Genomic DNA, 24275 nt, shown 5'->3' on the forward strand with positions numbered 1-24275 from the left:
TTGAGTTTTTTTGGTGTTAATTTTTGGTTGTTGCAATATATATTTTGTAGGTAATTTACATTCTAAATCCTTTTTATTATTTTGTTGCATGACACCGTTACATTTTTTTGATTTCTAATTTTCTTTTTGTTATAATTTGTTTTTTCTCTAATACAATTTCCACAATTAAAGTTTAAAATGGAGTATTTTTTGATTTATTTTCTATGCACTACACTCTTAAATATATAAAGAGCACAAGCACATTTTTGTTTTATTTCTGTTTAGTTAGATTCTTATTTTGATAAAATTTTATTTTATTTCCACTTTTTGTCACAATAAGTAAAGGCAATTAAAACAAAAATAAGCGCAAAGAAAGGGCAACAAAAACTTCAACACTCCAAAAATTTTCAAACAAAAAAAAACAATTTTAAAATATGATAAGAAAAATATAGTGCACCCCTTAATGTATATCATAAAGAAAAAACAATGTTAAAGTACAATTAGACTCACATTTGTAAAAGGTAACAGTTTAAGTACTTTTAAATATTGCAAAATATGTTGTGTACGTTTTATATGGCTGTGTTTAAAATGTATTGGAAAAGTTAATTGGCATTAGGAATTGTGTATCTTAAAAAAGCTATTTTTAAGATTAGAAATTTGCAAAATTTGTACTATTTAAAAGTGCAAATATGTTGTTAAACAACCCCACTAACATTCAAACCTTGCCACTATGATTTAGTTGTACTATAATTCAACAAATTAAGAATGAAACTTATTTTTAAGTCTTGAAAATGATCTTTTGATCGACCTAAACCTTCTTCTTTCAATACTAGTGTCCTTCAAGTCCGGTAACGAAGCATTTCTTTTTTCGTCGATTATTTTTGATGAAGTTTGATGTTTAACACTGGAGCTATGGAGGGATTGTAAAGAAATATCGTCAACCGAGATCTCAAGTTCGATATCGTCCAAACTATCCACTGGAGGCACTACAGGATGAGCACAAGGTGGGGCCACAGGAGGCAAGGTATGTTGAACACAAGGTGGTGTCGGTGAGTCATAGATTTCTTCAACAGTTTTCTGTAAAATGATTTTTATTAAATGTAAGTAAGGGATAAATAATATGTGTGTAAAAATAGGGTTGGTAATAATATTTAGTAAGCCTATAATAAATTGTTAGGAAATGTTGTATTAATTTTTTTAAATTAAGAGGCAATATTTAATTTAAAATTTTCGAACTATGTTGTTTAAAAGTTAAAATGTTTACTGTAAATTTTATGCTAGCAAAGTAGAAATAATTTATTATGTATGGACTGTTAGTGGTTATGAAATCTGGCCTAATTAAATGCCAGTAAATTGTTATAATATTATATGTTTAATTAATTTAATTTTTATTTATATAGACTATTTTTGTTTATAAAATTGTTACGAAAATTGTGGTAGAATTAAATGTATAACTATTGTTGTTTATAAAATACGGCATCAAGAAATGCCAAAAACTTTGAAAGAATAATTGTATATTAAGAGTTGGAATAACTCTTAAATGTTTAAAACTGTGTTGTTTATAAAATTTGGCATCATATAATGCCAAAAATTTGTTATAAAGTTACACTTTTAAATGTAAAAGTATTATTTATGGACTTTTGTTGTTTATAAAATATGGGATTAGACATTGATAATAATGGGTTACTAAAAATTGATGTGTAAAAAAAGTACAACCACTTTAAATATGTTTAAAATTGTAATCCATTATATATGGCATTCTGAAATGTTACAAAATTATTATATGAAATGTATATTTGCAGGGCAAATTCATTTTTTATGATTGGACTTTCGTTATTTCTAAATATAGGCATCTTGAAATGCCAAGTTTTGTTACAAAAATTTTAAGCTTCCAAAATGACTCAAAAATTTAAACTTCTTATTTCTTTAAGCTTGCCATCTTTTTAAGTCAAGTGTTTTCTTTTTCCACATACGCTAAAAATGTAAAATAGTAGAAGATCTGTTACATGCAATGTAGCCTAAGGGAGTTAAACTTAACAGACACATACCAATAAGTTGTGGTTTTCAAAGTCAAACAGACAGTGTGTGCAACCACTTGTAAAGCTGATATTGGGTTATAGTTAGCAAGAACCAAAACAAGTTTAGAAATATAAGGAATATTCCAATAGCACAATTACAGTCAAGTATTTATTAATGATATTTTTCAAGGTAATCTATTTTTAAATTTACAAGAATAGATTAGTACAGTGATTAAAATATGAATACAAAAGTTAATGAAGCATCTATAACGAAAAGAAGACAAATCTTTAAAAGATTTTGGATTTTTGTTGCTGGAATATTCTGTAACTTTGCAGGTTATGGTGTTTTACTAGCCCTGCAATCAAGCATTAATATCGAAGATGGTGTAGGTAAGTTTATAATGAATAAATATTAAAATGTAACACAAGATATTAATATTTTTTATTATATTAGGTGCAAAATCGATCACAGCAAGTTATGTAACTGCAGCAATTTTTGGGGTAGTTTTTACCCCAGTTTTGTTAAGAAAGTTGGGACCCAAAGCAAGTGTGTTAATAAGTGAAGTGACTTATTTCTTGTACATACTTGCCAACTACTATCCAGGTAATTAAGAATTTTAAGTTGAAGATCTATTTATATTTCTATAACCATATACACATTATGTATACAAGAAAGTAATTTTTATAGTGACTTGCTCAGAGGTGCTATGACATGAAAGCAATGGGAATCAAACATATAACCTCATGTTGTGAAGCCAAACTCTCTAACCACTACACCACACCACTTACATAAACCATAATTTGTTTAAGTTTTTTTTTACTTAAGTTTTTTTGGGGGTCTGACCAATATCTTCTTACTAATACTTAAAATTTAATCTCAAATTATTTATTTTATATTATGTTTTATGTTTAGTATCCTATATCCTAATCCCTGCCAGTATATTGGTTGGTATTGGTGAAGCAACAATGTGGCCAGCAATGATTTTATTTTGTGTTCATTATGCTCACTGTTATTCAAAACAAACCAACCCTGCCATGTATGTTACTAGATTCCTCGGGTATTTCTACTTCTCTTTTTATGGTAGCCAGGTAAGATTTTTTAATTTCTAAAATAAACTTTTTTGTCTTTCACTAATACTAGATTATGCATTGAGTAATTTTATCAATCTTATTATGAGCACTGGTTGATTCATGACTTACTATGAACACTAGTCAGATTTTTTGTCATGAAGCGGTTGCAACTCTTAACTAATATTTCTAACTTACCTGCATACCATAAACTGCAGTTTTTGTAGGCGTATAAATTATACATATATATCATCTACTAAGCTCCATTATATATATATATATTACATCTTGACTTTTTTAAACCTTTCTTAAACTAATATTTTTTTAAATAAATAAACTAAAAGGAACTTCTAAATCAATGTTGTTCTCTTATACATAGGTATTTGGAAATCTGATCAGTTATGGAATACTCTATGGTGGGAAAACCCCCTTAAACAACACTCTTAACTTAAACCAAACCATTGATTTCTCTGTATGTGGGTCACATGACTGTCAAGACCCTAATATTGTTAGCGGACAATTGTACAAATATTATCCCACCTCTGCAATTACTCTTTATATATCTATCGGTGTAATGGCTGGACTTGTGTTAACTGCGTTTCTCATACATTTCTGTTTTATTCCTGATTTTAATACAACTTCAGAGACTAATGAAGAGGATTTAAATGTTCAAGAGAATCATATAAATGATGCTAATACAGAAGAAACAAAAATAAAGGAAGAAAATATAGAATTGGATAACAAAAATATTAAAAATGGAAGAACAAATACGAAATTGTTAACAAATAATGCCCAATTACAAGAGAATAAAGGGTTAATGGATGACTCAACAATGGCAAAAAGTGACAGCACAAAACAGGTTAACCATTTTTTACCACTTTTTCTAAAGCTGTTGTTTTTGGTGTCTTTATTTTTTAATAAATATTATTTTTAGGATAATCAATCTGTGTTCAGCATTATTAAAGCAACTATTAAGCATATAATCAGCCCTAAAACTTTACTTATAAGCCCTTTTCCTATCTATAGTGGACTACTTATGGCTTTTGGCTTTGCGGAACTTACCAGGGCTTTTGGTTCTTGTTTAATTGGTGTTAGTCAGGTAATTTGACTTGGATACTAATTATAAATATATGCTTAATATGCCATTTGTTTGTGTTCAAAATTTTGTTCAAAATGCGGAATTTTCTTAATTTAAAAAAGTACTGAAATAAAATGGTAGTGATTTCTTTGCCTGTATAACAATATGGTTTTTTGACTTAAAATAACCCCTAATTTATATGTAACAGAGTTGAAAAAAACTGCAGCTTGTGGTGCACAGTTAAATTATTATGGGCAATTATTAATTGTAAGTTACAATGTTATGACAATTAAAATGCTTGTAGGGTAGCTACCGACTAGTATATCTTAATTTTACTTAGGAATTAACAAACTTCTTTTTTTTAAAATATTTTTTTTATTTCAGGTTGGAATATTAATGGCAATATCATGTAGTTTCAACGCATTGTCCCCATTTCTTGCTTGTAAATTTGCAAGCACACATGGCAGGAATATTCCTTTTTTCGTTGCATTTTGTTTGGATATAACTAACTATATGACATGTTTATTTTGGACCCCAACTAACTCTACTTTATGGGTTGTTTACATTTTGTTTGCCTTAGGGGGAAGTTCAAATGGAATTTGGCAATCTCTTGTTAATGGTAATTGCCATTTTTTTTAATATTCTAGGCTTTGATACTAAATTTTTGGTATTTATGTATTATTTTTATTGCAACAAACGTGGGTTGACTTCACGACCTAAACATAGAGTAACATTTGTTACCATGACCCAGTCTCAAGTTTACTTTGGCAGTTTTGGATAATATAGATTGTAATTGCCCGATAGTTAAGTTGCTGATTTAGCAGAAGTAGTTTATGGCGTTTTAGTCAAGGGCGCCACTGCTTGAAAGCAGTGGGGATCGAACCCAAGATCTTATGAAGTAAAGCCAAGTGTTTTGAACACTACACCACACTGTTGGTTAATAAGTCTTATAAGTGTCTTAAAGTCTATTTAATTTTTTTTATTGTTTAACCCAGAGCTTCATACTTCGTACTTCCCCAATAAAGAAGATATTGCTTTATCGGTTTGGAACTTTTATGCTTTAATTGGAATTGCAATCCAATCTACGTGGAGTGTTTATTTGTGTGTCAATGTGAAGATTTATATTCAAATTGGATTTTTATGTTTCTCTTTATTATGTTATAGTAAGTATTATGTAGAAATTAATTGTTTTTTTTTTAAATTAATTTGTAAAATTATTCTAAAATTTTTAATGTTTTAGTTACAGCGGAGCGTATTTATTATGGAAAAAAATAATCAACAATCAATCATTAAATTGAGATTCCTACAACAATTATTCTCTCAGTTTGTATTTGCCTTTATTTGTGGTGAAGATGAATTTATATTGAAGTTTAATGATGTATAGTCTAAGACAGGGTAGATTTTTGGTACTCAGTTAGTGTTAACCTATTAGGAGGTTATATATTTTCTATATTAAACCTGGAGGTATGCTGGCCATATTTTACCCATATTTATTTTAGAAATACCCAATTACACACTCATACAGTGAAAACACCAACACGCACCAATATGTTTTAAGTTACATTATATCCATTTGTTTTTTTGCTATTTGGCAATGTACGCTATAAATGGTTGTTTAGTTTACTAAAATAGATTTTAATAACAAAGTATTTAAGACCAGGATATTATATGTTTATGGAACTCTAACTTTCTGTCGTCTATTTCAGCACATTCCACGTTAAGTTTAGATGTAAAACTTATGACTAGTTTCGTTGTAATGTTTTTAAAAATAGAAACTCAACTAATTTCCATGTTTTGATGACTAATAACATTAATATGCTATGAAAACTTATTGTCTATATATATATACTAAGATTTTATTTATATAAATAGAAACTGTATTATACACTCGACCAAATAGAGTCTTACAAGTTTAATTATGAAGGATAAAATGTTGTTATTTAATTATTGTATCAGCTGGTATTTAGTGTTTACGTGCACCAATCTACTAAGACCTTCAATGTAGCGCAAAACGTGAGCACAACATACAACTTATGTGCAAATATTTAGGTCAATGACCTAACAAGAAATGATGTATTTCCTATTTTCCTAAACTGCGTAAATCTTAAAGTCCAATGTCTTAATGCGCTTATTACTATTAGTGCATATTCTATCAACATTAGTAATGTTTAATGAATAAGAAAAGGTACTTACTTATAATGACTTAATTTTAAAAAACTACTATTGGCTGATTTTGTATGAAACCAAAGTACTTACATTTTTATTTGATTCTTGGCTTATTTCCGATTCATGAAATTCGACGCTGTTGTTCATTTCATTGTCGCATGATTCTGAATATTAGAGTATTATATTCATAAAAATTAATATTGTTTAGCTTGTATTTAAATTATAATTGACTTTATTAAATTTAAAAATCAAGTGTTTATTAAAAATATGATTTATTCTAAAAAAATCAGGCTTATAAATTCATTTAAAAGTTCTATAATTTTGCTTACTTTTGTAAAATGATTTTTAATTGTTTAAAATAATTCGCAGATGCTTAGCAAGCATATTTTTAAGAAAATATTATCGAAATTTGTAAATGTTGATAAAAATTTGTTTTTGTTTGCGTTTTAATTGTCTTAAAAGTGAAACTGTCTAATTGCCTTTATTTTCTCGCAATTGAGGAAGTGATGATGTCATAATTGAGTCATCAGTCTCGGTGGGAATTCTGCAGCCGTTAGAACTAAAAACATATTGATTTTTATCTTAAAAACATATTTATCGTAATTTTTTTAATTAGGAGTAATCCCATGTGTTACAAACATGGCATTTGTTAGTAGTTTATGTTTAAGGTCAATAAGCCTTATTTTTTACCAACATCTTAATATTGTATCACAAAAATTTACACTTTTGGTAAAGAGAAAATAACTTTAATGACTTGGGTTTACCATCACTTGAACATAAGATTAGGTTAGAGTAATTTTGTAACTGATACCCACTATAAGTACCTCAATGTTTACACTATAATATTACAGTATGTGTGTATCATCAAACTAAGATATTTTGTATAGTGTCATAATATTTTGTTAAAGTATTAATAAAAAATTATAAATACTCATTTGTAAATGGGCATAATGCAGTTGCTTTTATTAACAACTTTAAACTTTATATGTTAAGGGTCAAAAGATTAACATTTTAACGTGAACTTTTGAATTTTTTATTTGAAGTTTGAACTATGATATATAGAAAAAGTTAATTTTAAATTCTTAAAGTTAAATATAATTGGTTGTTATAGTTACCTTTGAGTAACACTTGCCATTCGTTTGAACTTTAAATTTGTTGAACACTCTTCGAAAGCTTTTTGTTGATCAGATTGATAAGATGACTGTGAGCAATATGAATGCTCTTGTGGAGTTAACCTTGAAGGGGTGGTCTCTATATTACAGGAGGAGGGGGCACAGGTAGGGGTCATTGAGTTATAAAGGGAGGGTTCGCTGCTAGATTGAATATAGGTTGAAGCAATTAAATTAAAGTTGGTGGGTTTGTATGTTTGTGAACTTGAGTTGAAATTTGATTGGTCAAAACTAGATGTACTTGAGCTATACGGAGAATATTGATAGGTAGGGTTCACTAAATTATAGGGTGGGGGTCCAAAGGTTGGGTTTATTTGGTTAAAGTGAGGGTGTCTATATTGAGGGTTAATAACTGGGTTATTTGGAGGTTGATATCTTGAGGATTGTTGTTCTAATGTTTCTTGTGGATGGTGTTGATTCGATGGATAAACACTTGAACTAAAATTCAAAATAAAATTTACTGAACCTCAATGCATTTAAAATGTAATATTTACAGTTTTTAGCATTTCAATTGGTTTTGTTATTGCCCTGGGCCATTTATGGCACTTAAAAATGTTGTTCAACAACATAAAAATTACCCTATGGAAATTATTTTTAATCTGTTATCTTAGTACTTGAATTAAGAGGTTAATTATATTTGCTTATAAGTGATTACAGTAATATAAATTTTACTGGGTATTTCCTTTAAAAAATTTATAAATATTATTAAATGTTACTATGGAAACTATAATTTATTGGTGTTACCTGTTTGAGTTAAATTTGTGAGAATTGCTTGGCCTTCTAAACTGTAATAAAATATTAATTTATAGATTTACCGATAAACCGAAAAAAAGTTTAAAAAAATAACCACAATTTTTTTAGTAGTAATTTTTAAATTAACATTTTTTATTTCCAAAGTTTTTTAAATTTTAAGTTTTTACTTGTTTTGGTGAATAAGTATCGGAATCACTGTAACTACAATATGAACTATGTTCGTGTGATTGCCTTCTATGTCCACTTTGTGGCAGTATAGAGTCTTGGAAATTAAAACTCTGTGGTGATGAGTTTATTGATGTTGAACGATTTTTTTGTTGAAAAGAGGAGGGCTGAGAATTTGTTGTTTGTGTAAATGGGTTGCCTACAAAATAAAAATAAAATTTTTTTTAGTTTTAAAAACTAACACGTTGTCAGATTTTAAAGAAAATTATTCATTTTTATTGTTTTGTTTTTTGACCTGTGATGTTCTCCTGTTAGGTTTTTTTAAAGCTAAATCTTGATTTTAAGACATGGTATTGTTAACCTAATTAATGTGGTTAAGTTTACCTAGTCAGTTACCATTTTAATTGTCCTACTATGGTCGCAACTCTTAACTTATGTTTGCTTTTATTAATTTACCCACACCACAAATGACAGTTGGGGCCAGTTTAAATAAATTATATTTTTTTAAATTACCGGCAAATGCTTTTGAAAGTCGATGTTCAAAAAATCTTCCGGAAGAGAAAATGGGAGACAAAGTTTGTAACTCAAGTGGGATGTCGTTTATTTTAATCGCAAGGTCCATCACCACGACGATGAGTGAATAAAATTTATCCTCGTTTTGAAGCATATCTTGTATTGCCATGTCAGCTTTAAACTTTAACCAAAAGTTGGTGATAAAATTTCTGTAAATAAAGGTTTTAATTTTTATTCCAGTTGTTTGCGCATAACTGATAGTATTAAAAGAGAATACAATAAATGTTATGTGTATGCGACGGAAAAAAATGACAAAATCAATTTTATGATTTAAAAAACATGGCATAAATATCAATGTTTACATAAAGATTTTATAACATGTTATGGCATGGTCACCAAACTATTAAACAGTTTAATTTACATTGCCTAGTAAGAGGTTAAGTTAACAGGTGGTCAGATAGTATATATAAAGATTTTTGTCTTGATTTTTAAAAGTTGGTTTTACCTCGTTACCACCAAACAAGTGTATTTGCAATAATTTAAAGCTTCGGCAAAAAATTGTCGTTGAGATTTTCCTGGTGGGCATTCCATGGCAAAATCAAATATTCTTAATTGTTGGGGTTGTAGTTTTGTTATTAAATCCTGAAAGATATTACAATATTTTGTTTAATATTTACCTAAAATTATTTATAGAAGTGTAAGGTTATGGTGACCTCTTTTGAAGTATGTTTTAAAATGATTTATTTTTTGGGTGATATTAAATAATATTCATTTGTTTTTACTCTTTAGACAGTAATTATTATTCTTAATAAACAACCATTTAAATGTTGGTATAATAGGTGATACTGTTAGTCATGTAGTAAAACATTATAGTTCCCCATTATCTTAACACAGCTTAACTATAAATTTTAATTGGACATGGTTTGCTTAATGTTTAATTAGTCAATCAGTAAATATTGTAGCAGTTTTTTAACTATATATATAAGTTATTTGATAAAGAATCAACATACATTGGAATTTTAAAATTGATATTTGTAAACTAGTAATGGTTTAAAATTCTATAAAATTCTATATTAACATTTATATACCTAGTTGTGATACAAATAGGACTTTTTTATTGTAACTTATACAGTTTAAAAAACATTTAGTTACCTGTGCATTGTAGTAATCCTGTTCGGGATCATAAATCAGCAGAACGTCAAATTTAAATCGTTCTTCTTTAGATGTTGAATAAGTAGCTGTTCTGTATGAAATAACTTCTTTATTATCTTGCTGGCCTGCTTGTAGAGTTGGTTTTAAATCATATATGATGTCTTTATTCTTAAGTTTGTCTTTGTTGTTGTTATATTGTTCGTTTATACTTGAGTTAGTTGTTGAGTAAAATACGCTAGGAGTTAGGGAAGGTCGTTTATTTGAATTATACATGACGTCACTTGACATATTAACTACGTTTTTCTACACTTTGCCCTATCGCAATATTTCAAATGCCTGTATAACTAAAATAAATTATAAATAAATGTATGTTTAGACCAGAACTTTAACAACCCTTGTAGAAAATTGACATTTTTAATTCAATAACATTCCGATAAAAATTCCTGTACTCTATACTGATAAAATTTCCGATTTTCTTAGAGATCTATTTCTTTTACTCACGTAACTGTTTACGTGACGAGTTTTTTAATATAAAATTTCTCAAAATTGCAAAATCTATTTTTTTTGGAAATTTCCGGACCTATGACGTCATTAGTCGTGATTGATATAAATAAACGGGTATTCCCCGACATTCGTATTCTAATTTACATACCAAGACCGTCATCTAGCGGTTTTAATTTGTTGCTAAACTTGCTATGTAAGTTTTAAATAAAACTGTCATATTTAAAATACGTATAAAAGAAAATTTATTTCATTTACTATGTTTTTTGCGTAAAATTGCTACAATATGTTTAGTTTCTTTACAAATAAAGAATAGATCCAATCAATAAATCATATGTTTTTTAATCAAATAATGATGTACAAAAATTGAAGATTTTATTTGGATTCAGGTTTTGGTCAATTTAATAGATTTTTTGAAAAATTAAACTACTTTAAATAGTTAAGCTAAATTACTAAAAAACTACATATAAACAGTCGATTTTGTTAATTAAAGGTTTGTTTAATTCGTTGTAAATATAATGGCGTGGTTAGGGTTGAGCAGAATACTGGAATTTGCTTTTTTTGCGAGGTTGAGAATTCCTCAACCCATTCGTTACAAAAGAGGGTCGTTTCTCCTTTCTTAATTTTTCGTTGAACAGTGGTTTTTTTTGTTTCTAAAAAAGTAATCTCAGAAACTTCTTTGTTTACCATTGTCAGCACCTTAACAATAAGATGTTTTTTTTATTTTATTTAACAAACTTATTTATTGCAGGCTGTTGTTTATTAAATAAAATGTCATATGGGTAATAAATAATAAGTTGTAATAGTTCTGGTAATGCCTAAGAATATAAAATATGTACTTGCTTACCTCTGTTATTTCTTGATTACCACCAAGTTTATCAAACGTTTCACATAAGCTTGTGATAAAATCCGAACCTTTATCGGTTGCATATGTTGCATAACCTGTTATGAAGAATTTTAGGAAAATAAAGGAAAATTTTAAAAACGACTAAAACGACTATTGTAGAACAATAACCCACCGAATGGCGTAGAATGAATAATCACGTAGTTTGGGTCGGCTTGAATAGGTTCGTAACTGCATTTTTCTGGAATTTCCTTCATTTGATCCGGAGCTTCCTCAGACGTCCTCCTATCGCAAGTAATTTTTCCTTCGTCGATGTTTTTTCCTCGGCATGCCTTTAATAATTTTTGTATTTTTTTAAGTTAAATAATCTTTATTTTGTAAAATAAGAACATATTATTGGCTGTCAAATTCGTATAGCTACTTACATTAACGATAAATAGTTTTGGTAAGGTGAGGTCGATGAACGGCATCAAAAACTGTTTTAATTTCATTTTTTTCATATCGCCATATCGATTCTTAACGGCAAGATAATTCTCTTCTCCATGAGTTAGAATAGCACATCCAAAACAATCGTAATTATTGTCGCGTAACATTAATTCTGCCTTTACTAAAACAACATACAATTATACAAACAAAATAAAATGTTATTTATTTGTTTAATTGTTTAATTTAAGAAGAAATCTAATTTTTTCTGTAGCAAAAGCGAAAAAACTGCATTAAAATTAACGTTTTGCTTGGTGTTTTTACAAACTTTCAGAAAGTGCATCTCCTATTTTTTCTTCATCGACATTTGTTTTGACGTTTACATCAAATCCTAAGTTTTCCATCGTTTTTTTAATTTTTTCTGCGTCTTCATTACTGCCGTAGGTTGTAACGGTCGAATCATTATTGGAATTTGTCTCTAAAATCTTATTGTACAAGAAATATTTTTAATAAATATTTTCTATAATTACAATATTCTATACTTTAGTTTTAAAAAATACAATCCTTATCTACTAAACATTTTAAAACTAAAAAAATCAAATAAACTTACATGTTGGTTAAAAATCACAAACAATCCTTTTTTGACTTTTGTAGCGAGCAAATCGATTTCTGGTTCTGTTGCAGTAGAGGTATTAATATACATGGGTTCAGTCAGACGGCTGTATATTACAGGTAGTAAAAAAGGTATTTTCGGAGGGTTTTTAGTCATTATGTTGAAGATGCTATAGTTCACGTGGCTTAAAATCTACAAAAATATTTAGTTTTTATAAAAAATCTAAATTTTTACAAAAAAATCTTTAGTTTTTCAAAAAAGTAGCATTATGCATAAATCTATCCCAAGCATTTTGTTTGCTTGTTTTTTAGGTAATATGACGAATAAAATATTTAAAATACTTTTAACACGTTCTTCGTTTTACTTTTGGCTGCTTCGTCGCAGAAGGTTTTTATGAATGTAGAACTATGCTCCTCTATAATAGGAGCTAAACAAATTTATTTATTAGTTGAGTTGAGTCAAGGTATCGAAAATAACCTAACTTTGTTTATTTTTAACAGATATACTTTTGGTTGGGTAAACTTATTACCTGTCGGTTTATAAAAAGAGATTAGAAAATTAGCTTCTACTGGTACATAAGTATTGTTTTTAAAATTTGCCATGATTATACCGCTGTCAAGATTTTTATTAGTTGTTTTTTCTTCTGGGTATATCTAAAATAAAACGAACTTGTAACTCATACATATTTTGATGTTAATAAAGTTGCGTTTATAGAGTAAAATTTACCCATACGCTCATCAATTAAAATGGCGCAACAAAAATGAGTGCAGTCAAGATCATGTCTTACTATAACATATATTTTAATTATTTAATTTAGTTTGCGTTAGCTCTTATTTATTAGTTTACCTTCCTCAAGATCTTCGCGAATATCCTCAATTGTATTACAAGGCATTTCTTTAACTTTAAACGCATATCCTTCCATCGTGTCTGCCAACAGTTTCGCGTCCTCGTTCATTGCCTTTGGACTAGATTCGTTCTAAAATAGTAATTATTTTTAAACTAACAAACTGAAATACCATTGTAAATAACTTTTAACGTTTTAGTTTAAATAACTAACTCTTTTGTACAATTATATAAAGGCTGTTTGCATTACCTTAATTGTAATGAGGAAAAATCGCCTTTGACCTAAAAATGTTTAAAACGTATTTTATGTATTCGAAAATAACTAAGCTTATATAATAAACACTGCAGAAAAATGTTACGCACATAATATATAAAGTTATCTTACTATAGTATGGAACAAATAAGTCTAAAGTAAATAATAAGCTGTATAGTATAGGTTTTCATGTATTGACTTAAACAGTGTAAAATTATTAAAATAATAATAAAACTTACCAGATTGTGTGTTTGGGTCCAACTTTTTTATGGTGCTTTCGATTTTCTTAAATTAAACAATTAAATGTTAAAAAATATAAACGTTAAACGTTAAACATTTTCTAACCTTTTTTGAAGTTTTTTTTTTCTTTTTACCTTGGAAATTCAATTCTTCAGGTTCTTCCATGTTTTCAAATAAACTATAAACTAGTCATTCAAGTAAACACTCTTTATTAAGATAAATGAAATGTTAAGGGACCTTAAAACAAACATTTTTTTTAAATATTTCATCACGTTAGTTCTTATTTATATGCCTATTCAATAAAATAAAATCTGCTTATTTGCCAGGCCTTTGGAATTTATAGACAACTAAGTACAAATATATTATTTTTAATTCTATATTCCCACTGCTGTAGTGTTTATTATAACTTGGTTACTATACCTTACATCTATTTTTACGTTGGCTATTGTTGTTTGTTAACCTACACCGACGCTTTATTTTCTTGAATAGGAATGACGCTATACGCGTCATTTAATACAATAACGGTGAAACTTTGTTTTTGGTATTGGTTATTTTTGTTTGCTAACCTTTTGTAATACGTATTACGCTCTACGTGAAAAGCAAACTATAATATTTAAATTTAAAAGTAAAATTGAAACTTTAAAAGTTAAACTGGTTTTTGTTATGACCTTTAATTTTATTTAATTTTTGATTTGACCTGACATAGCTAAGGCGACTTGCTGTATTAAGTAAATATTTTTAGACATTTTTTTTAATAATTGGAATATAGGCAAATATATTATTATAAAGCGAAATGAAACTTGTATTCAAACCAACGGTAAACAAAGTAGAAAGTAAACACGCCAGTCTAGGCATCGCTTCCGTAAATTTTGTTGTTTGCTCTTCGTTATGCTATTATTAATTAACCAGGGCGGCATTACGAAACTCGTTAAGTTAAGTTTAACGATCTCGCTAATGCGTCAAAATTTAGCGAGCTATCTCGCTCGTTAACTAAATCGGTATTACGAAGCCACCAAGTTCGTTAAAAATGAGAGAGTGCAAAATAATGGATTTTGAGCTACGCAAAGTGATGTTTCTTACGTTTTTACACAATATTACAGGCTTCATCAAAGCGGCGATGACACCAAGAAGGGGCGCTTTTATATTGTCGTTTTCATAATGACAGTAAAAACTTGTACGGTTATTATATTTTATGGTAAGAATGATGTTAAAACGCATTACCTGACAAAACAAAATACAGTTGTTTATACACTTGTATTATTTAAACAAATAAAACATTTTGTCTCTAACAAAAAAAAACGTACTAGAAAGCCACGCTGAAAAATTTTAAACCATTTGTTAATATTATAGTCCACACATACAAATGCACTTCGTTTATACAAACTATAGTTAAAATACATGTTTTACTTTACATCCATTAGGTTTATTGAAAGATAAATTAAATTGCGTATGGCCGATAGTTTAGTTAATAAATTTAAATACCAATATTTATAGATATTTTAAGGCATTTATTTAGCAATTTTAAAATATATTTATAAATAACATATGAGCATTTATGTAGAAAATTTACGTTCCCTTGTAGAAAATTTACGTTTTTAATTTAATAACATTCCGATAAAAATTCCTATACTCTATACTGATAAAATTTCCGATTTTCTTAGAGGCCCATTTCTTTCACTTAAATATATTTAATTCAACATTAAAAGTCACGTAACTGTTTACGTGATAAGTTTTTCAATATAAAGTTCCTCAAAATTGCAAAATCTATTTTTTTGGAAATTTCCGGACCTATGACGTCATTAGTCGTGATCGATATAAATAAACGGGTATTCCCCGACATTCGTATTCTAATTTACATACCAAGACCGTCATCTAGCGGTTTTAATTTGTTGCTAAACTTGCTATGTAAGTTTTAAATAAAACTGTCATCTTTAAAATACGTAGAAAAGAAAATTTATTTCATTTACTATGTTTTTTGCGTTAAATTGCTACAATATGTTTAGTTTCTTTACAAATAAAGAATAGATGTAATCAATAAATGATATGTTTTTTAATCAAAAAATGATGTACAAAAATTAAAAATTTTATCTGGATTTAGGTTTTGGCCAATTTGATAGATTTTAAAAAAAATTAAACTACTTTAAATAGTTAGGCCAAATTACTAAAAAACTACATACAAATAGTCGATTTTGTTAATTAAAGGTTTGTTTAATTTGTTGTGTTGGTTCGTTGAAAGTATAATGGGTTGGTTAGGGTTGTGCAGAATACCGGGATTTGTTTTTTCACTGAGCCAATTATTTCTTCTCCCGCAGATATCTTGTGAGTAACATTCTGATTTTGTTTTGATTTTGCGTAATCAGCTTTAGAAACTTCCTTGTTAACTTCGGTCAATACCTTAACATTTATTGCAATAGGTTAATAGTCGTTATATATATATTAAGTCTTTGGTGAAATTTTACAACTTATTGATGCCAATACATGAAGAAGTATTACTCGGTTACCTCCGTTAATTCTTGAGTTCCGTCTTGTTCGTCAAATATTTTGCACAAACTTGTTATAAAATCAGATCCCTTATCAGTTGTATATGTTGGGTAACCTGTTGAATGCAATTTTAACGAAAGTTTTGACATAAGTTAGATTCGCACCTTTATTAATGTTAAATATAAATTATTTTATTCTAATACAAAAAACAGTTAATGATGTTGAACAAATAGTTACCGAATGGTGTAGAATGAACTATGACGTAATTTGGTTCAACTTCAATTGGTTCGTTGCAACTTTTTCCAGTAATTTCTTTCATTTTGTCTGGAGCACTTTCCGACGACCCACTATTGTAAATAAATTTCCCCCCATCTGTGTTTTTTCCTCGACATGCCTATAATTTTTTAAATAATGTAAAATATTTAAGTAACTTATATATTTATAAAAAAAAATTGGGACATTTTTAGTTGCTCTATCTGTTTAATAACTTACATTAACGATAAATAGTTTTGGTATGGGAAGGTCGATAAACGGCATCAAAAATTGTTCTAATTTCATATTTTTTGTCTTATGGTACCTATCCATCACCGCAAGATGATTCTCATCTCCATGAGTTAGAATAGCACATCCAAAACAATCGTATTTTAAATTCAATAAATCCAAATTTACTAAAATGAAAGCAAATATAAGAAATTATTACGTTTTGCATTACGTGCAGGCAAATTTTTTTTACTATTATAGATTTGATTTTATGATTCTTACATAAAAAAAACTAATAAAGATCTGAATGTTATATCAAAGTACATTGTGTTTAAGAGCTAAAACAAACTTTTGTATAGTTCTTTTGTTATTTCATGTTCAACAGCATTTTTTTTGACAATAACTTTAAACCCTAAGTTTTCCATCGTTTTATTTAAGTTATCTGTGTCTTCGTTACTGCCGTCAGTTATATAGGTTTCTTTGTTATTTGAATCCATTTCTAAAACCTTATGATATATGATTATATTTAATGACAATTAGTTAACAAATATGTGGTGAAACTAACAAATATGTGGTAGAACATTTAGATATTTTGTTATCAGAAAAAAAATGTTACAAAACTTACATGCTGATTGAAAATCACAAACAATCCATTTTTTACTTTCATGGCGGGCACATTGATATCTGGTTCTTTGACGTCACCAATATTGATATACATGGGTTCAGTAAGACGGCTGTATATTACAGGTAGTAAAAACGGATTTTGTAGATTGCTTTCAGTCATTTCGTTGAAAATTCGATAGTTTACGTGGTTTAAGATCTATAAATTTTTTTAAATTTTAAGGAGTTAATATGTTCGTTAAAAATATTGTTTAAATTAGTTTCTAAAATGTGCATTATGTATTAAATTTAAACTAAAACCCAGACTTCATTTGTTTATTTGTTTTATAACAAAAACAAATTTAAATACTTTCAACACATTCTTTGTATTACTTTTTCTTGTTTCTTCACAAAAAGCTTTTATAAAACGAGAAGTATCCTTTTCTATAATTGGAGCTGAACAAAATTATTTATTAGTTGTCACATTTTTTTAAAGGTACTTTTAGTTATTGTTAATTTTTGTAGCTAATTTTTGTTAAAATGAACTAAATTTCTTTAGTTTTAAAATATTTATTTTTGTTTCTTAAGTTATTATTTTTTGAGTCAGGTTAACTTATTACCTGTGGGTTTATAAAAAGAGATTAGAAAATTAGCCTCTACTGGGACGTGAATCTTTGCAGGAAAATCTGCATTGATTATACTTTTGTCAAGATTTTGTTTAGTTGTTTTTTCTTTGGGATATATCTAAAATTAGACGAACTTGTAACTCATACATATTTTCTTGTTAATAAAGTTGCGTTTATAGAGTAAAATTTAACCATACATTATCAGTATTTTACATTTTGTACCTGGATTATAAAGAACTTAGGTGTAGTAGCAAGTTGGGGGCAATTTTCACCGTTTAGGGGCCTGGTGAAATTTGTCCATATGCCCCCTTCCGATTTTGACTCTGGCCGATTTTCTATACGCTCATCAATTAAAATGGCGCAACAAAAATGAGTGCAGTCAAGATATTCTCTTTCTATAACATACATTTCAATTAAATAATATAGTTAACGTTAATTTCTATTTATTAGTTTACCATCCTCGAGTTTTTCAACAATGTCTTCAAAATTGTCGCATGGTAATTCTGTATATTCAAACCCATAACTAGCCATTGTTTCTTTCAACTCAGCTTCATCGTTGCTTATCGCTTCCGGGCTTGTGACATCCTTAAATAGAAATAGTATTTAAACTAACGCACTAAAATACCAATGTAAAGATGTTTTAATGTTTAGGTAACTAAACCCACCACCGAAATTATATAAAGACTGTTTGCATTACCTTAATTGTAATGAGGAAAAATCGCCTTTGACCTAAAAATGTTTAAAACGTATTTTATGTATTCGAAAATAACTAAGCTTATATAATAAACACTGCAGAAAAATGTTACGCACATAAAATATAAAGTTGTCTTACTATAAAATTTCGTGTATTGACATAGGCTCTACAATGTCGATTTCTCATATTTTTGGCGTAGCTTATTTAGTGTACTAAACAGTGTTAAATTATTAAACAATAATAAAACTTACCAGATTGTGTGTTTGGGCCAGACTCTTTTATGGTGCCTTTGATTTTCTTAAATTAAACAATTAAATGTTAAAAAATATAAACGTTAAACGTTAAACACTTTCTAACCTTTTTTGAAGTTTTTTTTTTCTTTTTTCCTTGGAAATTCAATTCTTCAGGTTCTTCCATGTTTTCAAATAAACTATAAACTAGTCATTCAAGTAAACACTCTTTATTAAGATAAATGAAATGTTAAGGGACCTTAAAACAAACATTTTTTTTAAATATTTCATCACGTTAGTTCTTATTTATATGCCTATTCAATAAAATAAAATCTGCTTATTTGCCAGGCCTTTGGAATTTATAGACAACTAAGTACAAATATATTATTTTTAATTCTATATTCCCACTGCTGTAGTGTTTATTATAACTTGGTTACTATACCTTACATCTATTTTTACGTTGGCTATTGTTGTTTGTTAACCTACACCGACGCTTTATTTTCTTGAATAGGAATGACGCTATACGCGTCATTTAATACAATAACGGTGAAACTTTGTTTTTGGTATTGGTTATTTTTGTTTGCTAACCTTTTGTAATACGTATTACGCTCTACGTGAAAAGCAAACTATAATATTTAAATTTAAAAGTAAAATTGAAACTTTAAAAGTTAAACTGGTTTTTGTTATGACCTTTAATTTTATTTAACTATTGTTTTGATCTGACATAGCTAGCGCGACTTGCTGTATTAAGTAAATATTTTTAGACATTTTTTTTAATAATTGGAATATAGGCAAATATATTATTATAAAGCGAAATGAAACTTGTATTCAAACCAACGGTAAACAAAGTAGAAAGTAAACACGCCAGTCTAGGCATCGCTTCCGTAAATTTTGTTGTTTGCTCTTCGTTATGCTATTATTAATTAACCAGGCCGGCATTACGAAACTCGTTAAGTTAAGTTTAACGATCTCGCTAATGCGTCAAAATTTAGCGAGCTATCTCGCTCGTTAACTAAATCGGTATTACGAAGCCACCAAGTTCGTGAAAAATGAGAGAGTGCAAAAGAAGGAATTTTGGGCTACGCAAAGTGACGTTTCTTACGTTTTTACACAATATTACGGGCTACATCAAAGCGGCAATATTACATTATATCCACGGGGGTGCTTTTATAGTGTCGTTTTCATAATGACAGTAAAAACTTGTCCGGTTATTATATTTTATGGTAAAAATGACGTTAAAACGCTTTACCTGACAAAACAAAATACAGTTGTTTATACACTTGTATTTATTTAAACAAATAAAACATTTAGTCTCTAACAACTTTTAAAAAACCGTACCAGAAAGCCACGCTGAAAAATTAAACCATTTATTAATATTATATTCCACACATACATTTGCACTTTGTTAATATAAACTATTTTATAATACATGTTTTACTTTACATTCATAAGGTTTATTGAAAGATAGATTAAATCGCGTATGGTCGATAGTTTAGTTAATAAATTTAAATATTTATAGATATTTTGAAGCATTCGTTTAACAATTTTAAAATATATAAATAACATATGAGCATTTATTAACGCAAAATTATTTCCAATGTTTAACATAGCAATAAACAAGGCAAAATACTCCTCGCTAAGTTAACGGACGGTAAATTCTACTCGCTAAATTTTGTGCTTTCTCGTTCGTTAAAAGTGACATTTTTTGTTTCCTTACTGAGTGACGTTCCCGCTCGCTAATGACGTAAAACTAACGAGATTGTTAACTTAACAAGTTTCGTAATGCCACCCAGGTCAACTAAGTCTTATTAAAGCAAAGTTTACCGTTAACACAGGTCTTAGTTTTGTTTAAAATAAAATCACTTCATTGTTGTTAACTAATATATTGTTAAATTAGCGTATATAGACGATATATATTTTTATTTTGGTTTGACTATAACAATTATTTAGGTTATATTTTTACAAGTGTAAAGCACAAACTAAAGTTAAGAAAGGCAGCAAACACTAATATTTGTTGCCCGTAGTATAAGCAACGCTAAGCTAAAGGGTAAACCTTTTTCTTTTTCTGCTAGTTATTTTCGTTGGGTAATCTCTCTAAATACATAAATAAAAAAGAACAATTTTTATGGTTCGAATACTTAGATTTCGAAACATGTTGTTATCGTCATTCCGGAGTCTTATAAGCCGTAAATTTTGAGTTAAAATAACTTTTGTTCTAGAACATTTGCGGTTCTGAAATTTTGGTATGTTGTTTATTATTATATTGTGTTGTAATCCTCCTTTTTTTTATAATTTGATTATTACTAATTACTTTTTGCTTGTTTATTTATTAAAATTTAAAGATTGTTAATGGGTTTTCAAATTTTGGTCAAAGATGTAGTATGATATTCATAACTTAAAAATAGATTAAAAATTAAAGTTTTATCACTAATTACTAATTTATAGGTGTTTGTTTATTGAAATTAAAAATTGTTATTAGGTTTTTATTTTTGATCAGTTATATCTTATAACATTTATAACTTAAACATAAACTAAAATTTAATTTTTTTTTTTAGTTTAATGTATATCCTGATATTAACAACTTAAAATTGGGTTAAAATATTAATTTTTGTTTGTATAATATATATAAATGCTTGTTTGTTTATTAAAAATCAAATATATGTATTATTCTTAGTTTATGTTTATGCATATCTTTTTTTATTTATAAAAATTTATGCTAAAATTAATCAAATAATTTTAAACCATATTTTTTTTATTAAATAAATCTAGTTTTGATTTTGAATTTTTGATTAACAAACAAGCATTAGAGTGCAAAGTATGCAATCTAAATTAAAAACTGTTTGGCAAAACTTTTTGGTTCAATAGTTCTAATTGTTGGTTAACCTTGCTTTCCAAAAACATACCGATTTTAAATATAATGTAAAAAAACATTAAAAGTTGCATTTTTATTATATTGTTTAACGGCAAATTCGCGTGTGGAGGTAATTATAATAGACAATTTGCTTAACAATCCATATTTCTCTATGTTTTTACAATCTTAAGTAGTGAACAACGTTTACCTGTAAAAAAAATAAATTTTGGATTAGTTTGTTGTGTTTTGGTATTTTGTTAGTATTTTTGTAGTAACACTTCGTTTAAAATGGAGTTAGTGTAAAGAGAGCTAGTGCCTTGTTTCTTTTACGTCTTTGGTTTAGTAAATACAACGCTCCGATTGTATTAAAAGAAACAAAAATTATTTTTTGTCTCTTAACTTTGAAAACATAAAATTTCGTGCACTATTAGCCTGTTGTTATTTAAGACTAAAGGTCGATTAAATAAACGAATAACACAACGCCACTTTATGTCTTTGATATTATGTTTTATCTTAAACGAACAACGCGTCGTGTCATCGATACTGTAAGGTGAAACTTATTTTTTTTGTGATTAATGTTTTTTCTTAGTTCCCTATTTTTATGTAGTTACTAAGGACGAATGGATAATAATAATAAACAAAGGCTCTTGTTTTTTTTTAAATACACTTCATTGCTTCGCGGGCTATCCGAGCTATATTGTGACTTGCTTGAAAACTATGTTGTAAATTGCTTTTTTTTAAATTAATTAACACTTGGCTGTTTCTAAACCGCTGTTTTGCTTAAATATAAAAGAAATAAGAAATAAATAAATCTGCCTTATCACAACTTTTTGTGTTACTAAGAACATCGCTACATATCGCCGATGCACTAAAATATAAGCCTGTTTACATGGGCGCCCAAACCGTGTTTTCAACCGTGTAGGATTTTCAACCGTGTCGGTTCTCTCGTTTTCGCTACGCGAGTAATAGGCGAACCGTGTTTGAAATCGATTTTTCAATGTGTTGTTATCGTCATTCCGGTGTCTTATAAGCCGTAAATTTTGAGTTAAAATAACTTTTGTTCTAGAACATTTGCGGTTCTGAAATTTTGGTATGTTGTTTATTATCATATTGTGTTGTAATCCTCCTTTTTTTTATAATTTGATTATTACTAATTACTTTTTGCTTGTATATTTATTAAAATTTAAAGATTGTTATTGGGTTTTCAAATTTTGGTCAAAGATGTATTATGATATTCATAACTTAAAAATAGATTAAAAATTAATTTTTATCACTAATAAATAGATGTTTGTTTATTGAAATTTAAAGATTGTTATTAGTTTTTCAAATTTTGGTCAATTATATATTATGATATTTTTATCTTAAAAATGGATTAAAAATTAAAGTTTTATCACTAATTACTAATTTATAGGTGTTTGTTTATTGAAATTAAAAATTGTTATTAGGTTTTTATTTTTGATCAGTTATATCTTATAACATTTATAACTCAAACATAAATGTTAAGTCCATTTATATGAAAACTGATTTATATTTTCTCATTAATTTTAAATACAATTTCACACTCGGTTGGACACCATTAGCCGCTATTGTGCGCTTCTTTTTGGATCGCCTTATCGCCTGGTCATTTCAAGTTTTTCCCTTTTTTCCAGCGTTCTTAGTCACGTGATTTGTGTTTCGCCTTTTTTGTCTTTATTTGTATCGTAACTTGGAATAATTTTGGAATTTTACTTTTAGTACGTCATATATTTAGAATACGATTCGCCCTGTTCTAACAATTCATAAATGGTCTTTAGTTAGTTTTTGTTAAAAGTAATATTGATTTGTAAGTGTTAAGCCAGTATTGTTTTTGTTAATTGTTTTTCTTGTGTACTGAATATTGAATACATTGTAGAGTATTTCAATTGTTGTATCAGTCGAGTTAGACAGTTGCAATTCTGGGCCCATTATCGGTATTATTTTTATATTAACTGAGATTAATCTGTGATCAAGGGGCGTATTTTATTCTCCGATCAACCTATTGTTGGTCACGTGGGGTATAGTTAGACAAACCCTACATTTATTTATGAATTGTATGACATTTGGTCATATCATTGAGTTAGTATAGTTAGTTAGATTTGTAGATTGTTTGACTTAAGATCAAGTTTGGATTTATAAATTGGGATATATAATTTCGAAAGGATTTTTTGGATTTACATATATGAATGAATTTGGAACCAAGTACCAGCGGTCAAGCTTCGACATCGAAGCCCGTCGAAGAACCCAGTGTCGATCCGAAGTCTGCCCGAAAAAATGCTTTGGCAACTTTTACTCGAATTGAAAACCAGCTCCTTAAAGAAATCAATGCTCAAAAGGAGGCAAAGCTGGTCACTGGATGCAAAGCAGTTTTCGACACCGCCTACGATAAATGTTTATCGGCGTGCAACGAATTCTTGGCTGTTCAAGCTGAAGTTGAAAAGCCAAAGGCACAGGCCAAAATTGATGAAGTTAAAAGCCGATATGCGACAATGAACGAAAGGTATCAAAGTTTTCTATCTT

At 28.2% G+C, this 24275-nt stretch overlaps 4 protein-coding genes across 6 annotated transcripts; 1 reads left to right on the plus strand and 3 right to left on the minus strand.

Moving 5' to 3' along the window:
• Positions 1-317: 317 nt before the first annotated feature.
• LOC145759667 (uncharacterized) lies at positions 318-10398 on the minus strand. Its single transcript, XM_082573517.1, has 9 exons — positions 10062-10398; positions 9415-9551; positions 8910-9118; positions 8399-8595; positions 8223-8263; positions 7425-7916; positions 6789-6868; positions 6400-6473; positions 318-1056 (listed from the first exon to the last, which is right to left on the minus strand). The coding sequence occupies exons 1-9, from the start codon at positions 10347-10349 to the stop codon at positions 739-741; spliced, it is 1836 nt and encodes a 611-aa protein (XP_082429643.1). The 5' UTR covers positions 10350-10398; the 3' UTR covers positions 318-738.
• LOC145759520 (protein unc-93 homolog A-like) lies at positions 2237-5594 on the plus strand. The gene is made up of 8 exons (XM_082573359.1): positions 2237-2387; positions 2452-2601; positions 2911-3086; positions 3445-3924; positions 4000-4164; positions 4528-4762; positions 5139-5306; positions 5384-5594. Exons 1-8 carry the CDS (start codon positions 2237-2239, stop codon positions 5416-5418), a joined length of 1560 nt encoding a protein of 519 aa, XP_082429485.1. The 3' UTR covers positions 5419-5594.
• A 466-nt stretch (positions 10399-10864) lies between the features above and the next one.
• Positions 10865-14441, minus strand: LOC145759396 (caspase-3-like). 2 transcript variants are annotated; one of them, XM_082573217.1, is made up of 12 exons: positions 13913-14441; positions 13778-13823; positions 13536-13567; positions 13289-13418; positions 12972-13095; positions 12784-12869; positions 12440-12634; positions 12158-12314; positions 11832-12013; positions 11582-11738; positions 11410-11504; positions 10865-11261 (listed from the first exon to the last, which is right to left on the minus strand). In XM_082573217.1, exons 4-12 carry the CDS (start codon positions 13352-13354, stop codon positions 11046-11048), a joined length of 1278 nt encoding a protein of 425 aa, XP_082429343.1. In that variant the 5' UTR covers positions 13355-13418; positions 13536-13567; positions 13778-13823; positions 13913-14441; the 3' UTR covers positions 10865-11045. The 2 variants fall into 2 exon arrangements, with proteins under 2 accessions (XP_082429343.1, XP_082429342.1); XM_082573216.1 differs by having other exon boundaries at positions 13778-14441.
• Positions 14442-15726: 1285 nt separating this feature from the next.
• Positions 15727-21218, minus strand: LOC145759139 (uncharacterized). Of its 2 annotated transcripts, XM_082572894.1 has the most exons (13): positions 19017-21218; positions 18911-18956; positions 18663-18694; positions 18421-18550; positions 18188-18360; positions 17960-18083; positions 17710-17795; positions 17365-17559; positions 17089-17245; positions 16752-16927; positions 16497-16653; positions 16280-16374; positions 15727-16172 (listed from the first exon to the last, which is right to left on the minus strand). In XM_082572894.1, exons 1-13 carry the CDS (start codon positions 19074-19076, stop codon positions 15987-15989), a joined length of 1617 nt encoding a protein of 538 aa, XP_082429020.1. In that variant the 5' UTR covers positions 19077-21218; the 3' UTR covers positions 15727-15986. The 2 variants fall into 2 exon arrangements, with proteins under 2 accessions (XP_082429020.1, XP_082429022.1); XM_082572896.1 differs by lacking the exon at positions 18911-18956 and having other exon boundaries at positions 19017-21217.
• Positions 21219-24275: the final 3057 nt, after the last annotated feature.

The sequence above is a fragment of the Corella eumyota genome, chromosome 7 (assembly GCF_963082875.1).
Source record: "Corella eumyota chromosome 7, kaCorEumy4.1, whole genome shotgun sequence".
NCBI classification, from domain to species: Eukaryota; Metazoa; Chordata; class Ascidiacea; order Phlebobranchia; family Corellidae; genus Corella; species Corella eumyota.

What these genes read in the sequence shown, in the direction of transcription:
- LOC145759520 (XM_082573359.1), top strand. Translation starts at nt 2,237, where the DNA reads ATGAATACAAAAGTTAATGAAGCATCTATAACGAAAAGAAGACAAATC. An exon ending in TAATATCGAAGATGGTGTAG is followed by an intron (nt 2,388 to 2,451) that starts GTAAGTTTATAA and finishes TTATTATATTAG; the next exon opens with GTGCAAAATCGATCACAGCA. An exon ending in GTTTAATTGGTGTTAGTCAG is followed by an intron (nt 4,165 to 4,527) that starts GTAATTTGACTT and finishes TTTTTATTTCAG; the next exon opens with GTTGGAATATTAATGGCAAT.
- LOC145759396 (XM_082573217.1), bottom strand. Translation starts at nt 13,354, where the DNA reads ATGCGTTTAAAGTTAAAGAAATGCCTTGTAATACAATTGAGGATATTC. An exon ending in TTGTGATTTTTAACCAACAT is followed by an intron (nt 12,315 to 12,439) that starts GTAAGTTTATTT and finishes TTGTACAATAAG; the next exon opens with ATTTTAGAGACAAATTCCAA. An exon ending in TATTCATTCTACGCCATTCG is followed by an intron (nt 11,505 to 11,581) that starts GTGGGTTATTGT and finishes TCTTCATAACAG; the next exon opens with GTTATGCAACATATGCAACC.
- LOC145759667 (XM_082573517.1), bottom strand. Translation starts at nt 10,349, where the DNA reads ATGTCAAGTGACGTCATGTATAATTCAAATAAACGACCTTCCCTAACT. An exon ending in ACTTGTTTGGTGGTAACGAG is followed by an intron (nt 9,119 to 9,414) that starts GTAAAACCAACT and finishes CTTTATTTACAG; the next exon opens with AAATTTTATCACCAACTTTT. An exon ending in CACAAATTTAACTCAAACAG is followed by an intron (nt 7,917 to 8,222) that starts GTAACACCAATA and finishes TTTGAATTTTAG; the next exon opens with TTCAAGTGTTTATCCATCGA.
- LOC145759139 (XM_082572894.1), bottom strand. Translation starts at nt 19,076, where the DNA reads ATGGAAGAACCTGAAGAATTGAATTTCCAAGGAAAAAAGAAAAAAAAA. An exon ending in AAAAAAAAACTTCAAAAAAG is followed by an intron (nt 18,957 to 19,016) that starts GTTAGAAAGTGT and finishes GTTTAATTTAAG; the next exon opens with AAAATCAAAGGCACCATAAA. An exon ending in CTCTTTTTATAAACCCACAG is followed by an intron (nt 17,796 to 17,959) that starts GTAATAAGTTAA and finishes AATTTTGTTCAG; the next exon opens with CTCCAATTATAGAAAAGGAT.